Raw genomic sequence first — 12,204 nt, forward strand, 5'->3', positions numbered from 1 at the left:
ACCTCACAACGGGCATCTTTTATTGTCATCATTATTATCATCAATATCATCACCACCACCACCATCATCATTACCATCATCATCACCATCACCATCATCATCACCATAATCACAATCATCACCACCACCACCATTACCATCACCATCACCATCACCATCACCATCATCACCATCACCATCATCACCATCATTTACCATCATCACCATCATCACCACCATCATCACCATCACCATCATCACCACCATCACCACCATCAACACCATCATCACGATTGTCATCACAATCATCACCATAATCACCATCATTACCTCATCACCATAATCACCATCATCACCATCATCACCACCATCATCATCATCACCATCATCACCATCACCATCATCACCACTATCAAAATAACCACCATCTTCACCATCATTCACCACCACTACCATCATCACCATCACCATCATCACCATCACCACCACCACCATTATCATCACCACTACCAACACCTCCCCACCTAGAATGTTAAGCATTATCACATTTAATCCCACTAACAACCTGCTGTATAGGGATTATTAGCTCCATTTTAAAGATGAGAAAACTGAGGATCATTGAAGTGCCTTGCCTTAGGTCAAATAACATAGTAGTCAAGTGCACAGTCTCTGGAGCCAGAGAAGCAGGTGTTTGATTCCCAGCTCTGGCACTTCTGGTTGTGTGACCTTGGACGAGGTACTTAATCTCACTGTGCCTCAGTCTCTTCATATGTAAAAAAGAGACATTAATAGTACCTACCTGTATTCGTTTCCTATTGCAGTTGTCACAAATTGCCACAAATTTACTGGCTTAAATCAACACACGTTTTTTTCTTTTTTAGTTCTGAAGGTCAGAAGTCCAAAATGACTCCTATGGAGCTGAGCTCAAGGCATCTAGAGGGCTGTTTCCTGCTGGAGACTCCAGCAGAGAATCCATGCCTCACCCCTTTGACCTACTAAATGCTGCTTCCTGCCCCTCCCTCCAACTTCAAAGCCAGCGCTACAGCATCTTCTCTTTTTCCTGACCTCCTGCCTCCCTCTGGTAAAGCAGGGATCCCCAACATTTTTGGCACCAGGGCCCAGTTTCGTGGAAGACAATTTTTCCACGGTAGGAGGGGGGTTCCGGCGGTAATGCGAGCAACGGGAAGTGGCAGGTGAAGCTTCGCTCACTCGCTCGCCCGCCACTCACCTCCTGCTCTGTGGCCTGGTTCCTAACGGTCCCGGTCCGCGGCCCGGGGGTGGGGGACCCCTGTTGTAAAGGATCCTCCTGATTACATCAAGCCTACTTTGATCATCCAGGATCATCCCCCCACCTCAAGATCCTTAATCACATCTGCAAAGTCTTTTACCATGTAAGGGAACATATTCACAGGTTCCAGAAATTAGTATGTGAATGTCTTTGGGGGGAGGCATTATTCAGCCTAGGAAGGCTATTATAAGCATAAATGAGATAATATAAAGGGAGGGCTACAGAACACCATCTGGCATGATGCTATGTAAGTTTTAGTTGCTGTTAATAAAAGTCACACACACACACACACAGATGACATGGTGTAGCTAAGATTCGAGCCCATGCCAAAGAAAAGCCCAGATGTCATAGGAACCATAAAATCCCAGAGTAGAGTGAAAAATCCCAGATGGGGAAAAAGTTTTGCCTGATTCTGCAACAGACCCAGGAGCGTCTGTCTGGATTCCTTGATTAGGAAGTGCCTTGGATTTACAAGTCAGTGGTTTCACCTCAACCAATAAGATAACACAAAATGCCAGACATGATCTCTGAATTATGGAAGGGACTGGGCTTCTCAGCTTTTATCAGGGTCTAGATGTTTCCCCAGGCACAAGGGAAGTTGAGCTGTAAACATAAACAGAATCACAAGTCATGCCCTCAAGCTTTAATAGCAAGTTGGGGAGTTTCTCCAATGTTTTGAAAGGGCAAATAGGCTCACATTAATTTCATTCCATCATTTAGTATTTCTGATGGTTTTGGCAGTCTAAAAAAAAAAAGAGTGGCTGCTAAAAAAAAAAAAAAGAAAAAGCCTACTATTTGGAAGACAGCCCAGTGAAACAGAAGAAAGGGAGAACTGGGTTTGGAGCCACCAGGCCTGGACTCCCATCCGTGCTTTGAACCAACATCTTCTGTAACCAAGGGTGGACCCCTCCCCTGGCAGGGCCTCAGTTTCCTCAACAGTAAGGTGAGGGGGCTGAGGTCCCCCCAGGTTCTGATATTAGATCATTCATTGATTCAATTCTTCTGCAATGCCTTCCTCTTTCCCCTACTCCCTCCCTCTCTCACCAAAACTTTCATTTTTTTTTCCCTTCCCCCAAAGGAGGCTCTTTACTTTGAAAACACTCATTATTTCTAATTTGCACAAGTCTAGCTGGTTTGAACAGATGACAGTAGAAGAATCACAGATTTGGGTTTTGCTCTGTCATTTACCAGCTGTGTGATTTTGAGCAAATTACTTAACCTGTTTCCCCAGCCCTAAAACACAGATCATTCCTCCTCATAGGAATGTTGTGAGGCTTAAATAAAATACACACAAAGAACTTAGAATAGTGGCTCCCATGTAGCAAGTGCTTAATAAAAACTGACATTAACCGTTATTATTAGTGTCACTATATACAATATTATTATCCTTTTCTTTGGCGGATCTCCTAAATCCCACCTTTTGGTGACTTTAATAAAGGCATTTTGAAAAAGTCATTTCAGACGACAAAGTCTCCTGTCCTGGTGCCCCTCTTCCAGGAAGAAAGGAAAGAAAGCAAGAAGGAAGAAAAGGAGGAAGCCAGGGAGGGTAGGAAGCAGAGGGAGGAAGAAAATTCAAATATCCAACATCAGAGGGATTTAATCACAAGGAAAGAAAAACACCATCAAAAGCTGTAATTTATGGCTTTCAAGAAATTATATCGATGTGAAAAGGAGCATTGAAATTGTGCCTCCTTAGGAGTAAAATAAACAGCTTTCTGGAGAGTTAGGAGATAATTTTACATGAAAACTGAGTTTGTTTAAATGTCAGAAAAAATGATTAGAATATTTCTGACTTTCTCCTGCAATAATGGCAGCAACTGGCCTGGAAGATTTTCACTCAAGTTGTTGAAGGTGAATCTGACTACAATTGAAATGCGCAGACAAAAGCTCAGGTCCCTGATGGCATCTAGCTGGCAGCCAGTCAAGCGGATGACATCACCTACATCCGGAGACCTGTCTCGGGCCCCTGCCCGGGGATTCCCCCAAAACACGGGACTCTCCTATGGCACCTGCCTTCCTCACCGGGAGAGCAATTCTGATCAAACCCACACTGAGCACGTATTTGCATTTTATGGGGTTTTGTTTAATTACGAAGCTAATACATGTTTATTACAAAGTTTGTTAATATGAGACTAAAAAATAATTTTATTTAATCACTTGCCCTCACCCAAACCCAATCCCATCAGCAAAGAAGACTGCAGTAAATATTTCAGGACTGGGAAGATACTTCTTCAGCATTACAAAGAATGTCTATTTCAGGGGCTTCCCTGGTGGCGCAGTGGTTGGGAGTCCGCCTGCCGATGCAGGGGACGCGGGTTCGTGCCCTGGTCCGGGAAGATCCCACCTGCCGCCGAGTGGCTGGGCCCGTGAGCCATGGCTGCTGAGCCTGCGCGTCCGGAGCCTGTGCTCCACAACGGGAGAGGCCACGGCGGTGAGAGGCCCGCGTACCGCAAAAAAAAAAAAAAAAAAAACACCAGTAATTTCCCAACCAGGGGAGAGCACACCAACATTACCTACACTTTACAGTACACAGCTCAGTGGCTGCTGTCTTGACTACTCTACCACACAGCAGTGTGGGCTCATCACCCCAGTCTTCTTCAGCCTCAAAAACCATTCAGAACTTACTGCCCACGTAGAAGAGTTCTCACGGCAGCACACTAAGTGACAAAAAGACCAAAAAAAAAAAAAGAAAAGAAACTGTTTTTATTGCTTTACAACAAGCCGGCAACACACACAACAGAATAATCATACACATGACACTTGTACGTCCCCAAACGGAGTATAAAACCAGAATGTGCTCCTCCACTTAAAACGTATTTGTGAAAAGTGAAATCCACAACTTCTGCCAAGAACTTGACTGTTCTCAAGCAGAATTGATACTTAAAGAGGCAAAGAACGCTATGATCAAACTTACTGCGTATGTCTGATCATGGGATTCAAAGCCTTTTATGCTCAGTCCAGGCAGTGCTATTACTGCACATTTGAGGTGACCATCCTAGGCACTTTAAGACTCTACCTTTTTTCTTTCCAAATTCTTCTGCAGAAAGAGCTGTCAAGAAAATTGTTCTAAAATGCAACTATGCATAGCAATTTATGTCTCATTTCTACTTCTTTCCTCATGATGGAAAATTTGATCAGTCCTTAGCCTGATAACAGCTCTGATGGCCATGCCAAATATCCTACTGTACAAACAGGAAGCCCAAACCCGTGCTAGGCATGAGAGGGTGACACTTCTAAATACCTCCTATTATTCTGGACACACTGGCACCTTCCCTTCAGTGAGCTCCAAGATGCTGTGGATTAAGTCACCATTTTAATAATATCTCTTCAACAGGAAAATTACATGGCAAGTACTGCCTGAAAATTGGGAGGGGGGCGGTGCCAATGAGATACACGGGACTTGCCCAAAACTGTAAAACCTGACCGTTGGAATAATCAACAACCTGAGAGAATTGCTTACTCGAAAAAACATGACCAAATCAGCTAATTTGTTTGTTTGTTTGTTTTTTAATTCAAGGTTTTCTCTTACTTCCAGACAAAGCACAGCATTCTTCAGTCAGAACATCACCAGTCAGGGTGTTGAGAATTAACTCCGCTGAGTGGCTTTACACTCCCAGACCTAGCAGTCTACCTGGCTATTAGGTAAAAAGTTTCATAGCTCAGAAATACATCATATGAAATGTTAGTTCAAGATGTGTGTGGACACAATGTTTACCTGCTGCAACAGCAGAATGTTAAGGCAACATCAGAACACAGAGGTGTTTTAAAACGCTACCCCTACTCCCCACCTGGTAAGCAGAGCCAGATGATGTTACTCAATCCTTAATAGAAAAATGTCCCCAAATAATCTGCTGAACTTGACTTTGCAGTTTAATCTTTGATATTTTGATGGCAGTGAGAGAGAACCCTGGGGCTATACTTCCCTTGCAAAAAAATTCACCATCTGATTCACTCAGAAGGTTTAAAATGAGGAAGGAAAATATAAAATAACTTGTCCTTCGCTTGGCAACCATCCTTTTGAGTTAACTATTTTTATACGGTATCCAGGGCATACCTGGGTATGGATGGCTAATTTGGATATACAAAACATCAAGGGTCACTCCTGGAAGAATCACAAACAAGACAGTAAAGCTCTCCATCAGTACATCGACAGCATCAGGGTAAGCAAGAAAAGAACTTTACCAAGAGGTCGGCATTTACACTTTTTGACAGAACTGAAATACACTGAGTTACAGAGCAAATTCACTGAAACGACAAAGAAAACTCTGTCCTTGTAAAGGCTATTCTTTCACCCCCCAAAAAAGTGTTTCAACTCTGATACACCACACAACCGGTTAAGAAAATGAAGCGCGGTGTTTAGCGATGGGCATCCTAACGACCGTGAGAGGCGCCGGGCTGGGGCCAGCGGGGCGCGCGGAGAGCCCCTACTTCTCCGCACAGGCCGCCGCCGTCTCCTTGTTGAAGCCGCGGATGGAGAGGTCGTAGACCACCTCCTCCACTTTCTTCACGTCGTACTTCAGGCCGTCGTAGCGCTTCCGCAGGGAGTCGTTTTTGAGGTTGAGGAGGCGGAAGCCGGAATCCAGCTCGTTGATGAAGGTGGAGATGTGCAGGGGCCGGGAGTAGTCTCCGGCGGTCACGCTGTTGACCGACAGTCTCGACTGCGGGACAGAGAAGCGAGGACGTCACAGCAGGGCTCCTCCTCCTGGTCGCGGCCACCAGGCCCGCGGGCCGCAACACGTCTCCATACTGCCCCTCATAATTCCAGTTTTGACAACTGCTTGATCTGACTAACTTACTTAATAACTTAAGAAATCATTGGCCTTTTGTTGGAGTTTCTGTGGCCTCCAACTTTTCCTAAATATGAATAGGTTATAGCGAACACCTTTATAACAGCTTATTCTCTTCTTCTGAATTACTTTTATAGGATAATTTCTCAGGAGAGAGATGAAGGAGATAAAGGCAAGAATAATTTATACAGTTATATAGTTAAATTGTTCCCCCAGACAATTATATGAATTAACGCAGTCACCAGGAATATATGCCTTACCACTACTTTGAAAGCAGGAGGTATTCTCACCTTCTAAAAATGCGAACAATAGTTAAGTGTACACAGCCACCTCATCATCTGAACCGCTATCCCAGCAAAACCTAACACACACAGTACACAGTCAATGACTACCCTGTGACTGACAGGCGGCTGAGAAAAGAACGAGGCTTCTGAATTTTTGTACCCATTTAAAAAAACTGACAATGAAGTGGAAAAATCAAGAGCAAATGACAAATCACTAAGCTTCTTACCAGTTCACTAGCAAGAATGAGAACTCCTGAGAGATAATCTTCTACATCCAGGTGAAATCCCTTCTCCCGATCTGGCTCAACTAAAAAATATAACAAAGTAAAGACAAGGTCGTGATGGAAATACAACTTACACCTAAAAATTTTTTAAAATACAGACACACACACACACACACATACACACACATGTAATTTCTCTCAAAGTGAAAAAGGAACAAGTGCTTCAAAACTATCTTTTGAATGTGGACATATCCTTGGCACTGTGGATTTTTCATGCTCTCAAGCAGAATCCAATTTTTCCTTCCATTCTTCTTTCAAAATATAATACCACCAAAGGGCTTCCCTGGTGTCACAGCGGCTAAGAATCTGCCTGCCAATGCAGGGGACATGGGTTCGAGCCCTGGTCCAGGAAGATCCCCCATGCTGCGAAGCAACTAAGCCCGTGCGCCACAACTACTGAGCCCCCACGCCTAGAGCCCGTGCTCCGCAACAAGAGAAGCCACCGCAATGAGAAGCCCACGCACCGCAATGAAGAGTAGCCCCCACTCGCCGCAACTAGAGAAAGCCCACACGCAGCAATGAAGACCCAATGCAGCCAAAAATAATAAATACATAAATTTTCAACTAAAAAAATAATAATAATATCACCAAGAATATGTGTTATGTCTGAGAATACCTTTGTTTGTAGAAGTGCACGCTGAAGCACTGAAATAAGAAGTCATGTAGAGATACACCTGGCTTTCAAACGGTTCACACATGCCCCCAAGGCACACACAGTAAGAGACTAAGCAGATGGGCCAAAACGTGAACAAGCAGAGGATCTAAGTGAGGGGTACACAGGGGTTCACTGCACTGTTCTTTCAACTCTTCTGTAGGCTTGACGTTTTTAAAAACTCAAAGGAACGCCCAAGTACAAAGAGCAAGCCACTACAGATTTTTAGTTTTTCTGTTTCCAAGTAACCAGTTTTCCATTTAGCTCTCATTTGTTTCCATAAATAGAAAGCCCCCCCGCCAAAACCTCAGCTGGCCCTGCAGGTAGACACGCCTGTGGACACTCACTGCCAAGGATCTCCGTGACTGCCTCTCGAGTCACCAGGGTCTCCGACTCCAAGTACACGACGAAGGCTGCCAAGAAGACCAGGCGCTGTAGCACAAACCTCCAGTGCTCGTGAAACCTGCGGCGAGCGTGAGGCACCAGCGTCAGAAAGACAGGACGGGGGCAGCCATGGCCAGACACGTGAGGAGTGGGGCCCTTTTTCAAATAAAACTTATAAAATGTGTAAGAGCAACGTGACATTTAAGTATATGAGATGGATTCAGCGTAAGTACATTGGACTGGATTTGCCAGTCCAAATTTATAACAATTACTTACTATAATTTTAATGAATGAGAAGCATGATCCAATTTTGATGAATGCAAAACTTTACAACCAAAGGCTATGGACAAGAGCAACTGTGCTTTAGAAGTTTAATCAGTAAATACAATAACACTGCTCTGAGAAAAATAAATGTGGGCGAATGAAGATTGATGAGAACCGCAACTGTACATCAGCCTCAGAACCTGACTGTGTTATTCTCTGAACTGAGTGCAGGGTATCAAGAAACTCCTGATTCACACACATAGGAAATAACTACCATTTGCAGTCACTAAACAGGTGAAGTTAAAACCTTGGGATATTGCAGTTAAACCAAGCTAGGAGCCTGAAAAAGAAATAAAAATTTTACAACCCCTAGATATTTATGCTATGCCTCCTGATTTTCAAATGTGGCAACAAATTCCAAACCATCTTTCAACAAAACCCAGGCCAAACAAAACATTCTGAGGTCCAGATCAGCCAGAGGGCAGCCTGTGTGTGAACTCCAAACACCATGGTCTCTAAAGACCCTGCCAGTTCTACTGTCCTACTTCTCTAAGCTTCAGTTATTACCTTACAGCAGGGGTCAGCAAACCTTTTCTGTGACTGAGGCTTTGTGGGTCACTTTCAGTCTCTGTCACATACTCTTATTTGGTTCTTCTTTCTTAACAACTCTTTAAAATATAAATATATTTATATAAAATATAAAAGGCCCCGGGAGTTTGCCAGCCCCTACCTTTAAAGAATCTTGTGAGCTTATACTATTCACTCCCCATATACATGTCCTAACTATTTCTTGCCTATAACGTGTCTTAAAAGAACATCTTCTCTAGTGAGAAAGCAAGCGTAAGTAGAAAGTTTAGGTTCCTATTTACTATATTTCATCAACACTCAGTTTTTCCCAGTTTAACATCTGTGAAATCAGGATGTATTGTACAATCTACGTTTCACAATTATGATTAACAAATTTTTTCCCTAGTGGTATGAAAAATAACATTGTATCATAAAATTAATAGTGTTGTACATTCAACGAGATATGGCATAATATATTACCCACATATGTCACTTGGCAGTGAAATTCGATATTCAGTATATTTATACACACACACACATACACTGCCACTTAATCCCATAACGTTAACAGCAAAGATAGGGTTCATCCAACTTCACAAGTAACTTGGATATACTAAAAAGATATTCTCTATTTTGACCTTCACACAATACATATTTTCTTTTTAATTATCTTTTCATTGCAAAAATTATACATGTTAAGAAAATTTTGAAAGTAAAAGGGAGAAAAAAGTAAAATCAACAACTTTGTCACCATTAAAATACCACCACTATTAACAATTCCTTTTCCTTTCTGTTGCTTCTTCTAAGTAGAGGGATTTTTACCGAAGCAATCATTTAGTACATATAATTTTTCTCTTGCCTTTTTTTACTTAACGTTATAAAAGATGCTAGTTGTCTTACAAACCTGTAATACTGTTCAGCAGGAAACTTGGTCTTCAAAGACGTCAGATGTGTTTTTACTGTACCAAAATGTTCTCGAGCTTTCAAACACCTCTTTGGAACTGATCACAAAAAGATAATCGAACATAATGACAGACTGAGCAAATTTCAAATACAGTTCTTGCTTAACAGTCTATGTAGTCTACCTGGAAATTTTTTAAAAATCTCATGACCAAATGTAGGGTATGCATCTCTGCTTTCAATCTGGCTCTCAAAATTTCATATCTAGCTTCCCTACTAAAAAATAAACAAACAAAAAATTGCTAAAAGGGAATATGTTGGGTAACATACTGGTAAACTGTCATAAATAACCTCAACTTTAAGCTGCCTTTCCTAGTCAGTCCCCAAAGGATGCCTAAAATTGGACTGCTTCTAGTTCCCATATTTGGTCAAAAGGCAGCTTTATAATTATTCTCAATCAGGCTGACCAGCTCTGCATCACCTACAAAAATGACTTGCCCCTGACACCTGTTAATTACATCACTCTATCATTATCTATCTGAACCTATATTTCAGCTCTCTCAGTTGTGCTGACGACATCTTACAATGGAGGTTCCGTGTCTAAACTTCTCATACTTCATACCCAAACAAGAGCTGACTGTAAACACATTGACAACATTTTACACTGGCCATTTCATTATCTACAAATGCATATTAAATTACTTTCAATGACTGCAAGACTGGGTTTAAGAAAAAGAGCCAAATAAAAGTTGCTAGATACACAAGACAGCTATGAAACTACCACAATTATCATCAGTATAACTCTATCACAGGAGAAAACATTCCTATTTCCACCTACGTGAAAGTAGAAAATCAAAATACACAGAATTCTGGAAACCTGTAAAATGATCAACTCACCCACTTCACCAATTTTTACTCACCATAAAGCATGAGAGACATTTTGCAGAGTAAATAATACAGATTTGGTATGTCTTCTGGATGTAAATTAACTCTTTAAATGAGAGATCAATAAATTGGATAAAAACCTTCAAAATCAAAACAAAGAACTTACTGTCCTGAAACCCAGCACCCTGATGGACCCCTTGCAGTAGAGTTAAAATCTCTCGAGCTGTTTGTTCTAAACTCTGTACAACTTTTCGGATTTCCTAGAAAGAATTAAAGATGAAAATATGAAATAAATCCAACATAATCATTATATTATCATAGCCTCAAACCAAATATACTAAATAGCATATTTGATCTATGACACCTTCATATAGATTCAAAACACTAGCAACCTTTACAAGGACATGAATGGTGCACAAAATATCCACATTTGAATTCTGACTTTTCCACTTACTTCCACTGTGAGACTTTCAGGAAGTCACTAAAAAGCCTTAGATTCCTCATATAGACTTCAAAGGCTAATTGCCACCCACTCACCCAAAATATCCCACTCCAACACTAAAGGAGATGAGGCACCCACACGTAAACCAACAAGAGAAGAATGAAACGCAATACAAGGATCGGGTATTTTTCATTCATTCATTTTGCAAATATTCACTGAGCACATTTTTAGGCACTGTGTAACTACTGAGGAACCAAGCGGACAGTCCCTTCCTTCCTTTAGAGTATAACGGGGGAGGCGTTTAAAAAATAACCATCACACAATTTTTTAATGGTGATGCACTACTAGAAATAAACATAACAGGGTAAAAAATTATTTACATTTTGACAGCAAGGAGGTGAACACGAGATAACCAGGAAAAGAGTGGGAAAGTAGCGCATTCCGGGAAAAGCAAGCAGTACATGCAAAAGTCCTGAGGCAGGAAGCTATTTGGGGAACTAGAGGAATAAAAGGGAGGTAAACTGAGCATAACACACAACGGAAGAAGGCGTAAAGTGAGACTGGAGAGAGAGAGATTTGTGGGCCACAGTAGTCTGGATTTTTATCCTACGTGGAATGTGAAGCCATAGGAGAGTTTTAAAGAGGAGAGCACACGTGCTTTTAAGACACCAATAAACACAACAAACACGTGTCGTCTGAGTCCCAAGCGCTAACTGAGGCTTCGACATAAACATACGCTAAAAAGGAGGAAAACTAACACCCAAATGAGGTAGGTGATGCTAAGGAACCGAGCCCCGAACACAGGGAACCAGGACCTGGCAGTAGAATCGGGGGCCGGGGGAGGGAAGTGCCCTGAGCCGAAACAAGACGGGGAGCAACCCACCCCCGGAGACTTCCCCACCGCTCGAATCTGAGCGACGGAGGAGGGCCGGGCGTCGCGGCCCAGCTAGGCAAGGAGAGGGAAAGGGGATGGGGAGAGAGGGGGCTCGCCTCTCGGATGTCCTGCTCGGCAGCCAAAAAGCCCTGCAGCTCCACGAAGATCTCGCTCACAGACATGGCGCCGGCCGCACGAGGGTCAGCCAGGGCGGCGAGGGTAGCCAGCCGAGTGCGTTCGGGAAACAACCGCCGCAGTCAATCACAACGCCCGCCACCGCCGCGGCCGCGTCCACCGGGCCCTGCTCTGGGGCTGTCGCTGGGGCCCTCCCAGGCCCACGGCGCGCAGGAGGCTGGGCTGTCCGCCGCTCTGCCTGAGGCGCTGCCCGGAAGACATAGCAAGGTGGGCGGGGCTCTTCCGACAGGCATCACCGGAGACAGCCCGGGAAGGGGTCCTCGGACCACGTGGGCCTGAGGACTGGGGCTTGGGTTTACAGGTGTGGGGCAGCCCGCTATTAGCTCGTGAAGTCCATCCACCCAGGTGTTCTGTTGGGTGTTTGGTGCCAGGAGCCCTGCACGATGCCAAAATCTGAGGATCCTTAAGTCCATTATATG

General features: G+C 43.3%; 1 protein-coding gene across 2 annotated transcripts; it reads right to left on the reverse strand.

Annotated features, from left to right (window-relative positions):
• Positions 1-3,951: 3,951 nt before the first annotated feature.
• Positions 3,952-11,929, reverse strand: TSN (translin). 2 transcript variants are annotated; one of them, XM_081242609.1, is made up of 6 exons: positions 11,707-11,928; positions 10,441-10,534; positions 9,394-9,490; positions 7,622-7,737; positions 6,566-6,645; positions 3,952-5,925 (listed from the first exon to the last, which is right to left on the reverse strand). In XM_081242609.1, exons 1-6 carry the CDS (start codon positions 11,770-11,772, stop codon positions 5,692-5,694), a joined length of 687 nt encoding a protein of 228 aa, XP_081098735.1. In that variant the 5' UTR covers positions 11,773-11,928; the 3' UTR covers positions 3,952-5,691. The 2 variants fall into 2 exon arrangements, with proteins under 2 accessions (XP_081098735.1, XP_081098736.1); XM_081242610.1 differs by lacking the exon at positions 6,566-6,645 and having other exon boundaries at positions 11,707-11,929.
• Positions 11,930-12,204: the final 275 nt, after the last annotated feature.

The sequence above is a fragment of the Mesoplodon bidens genome, assembly GCF_964165515.1.
Source record: "Mesoplodon bidens genome assembly, chromosome: 8".
Taxonomy (NCBI): domain Eukaryota; kingdom Metazoa; phylum Chordata; class Mammalia; order Artiodactyla; family Ziphiidae; genus Mesoplodon; species Mesoplodon bidens.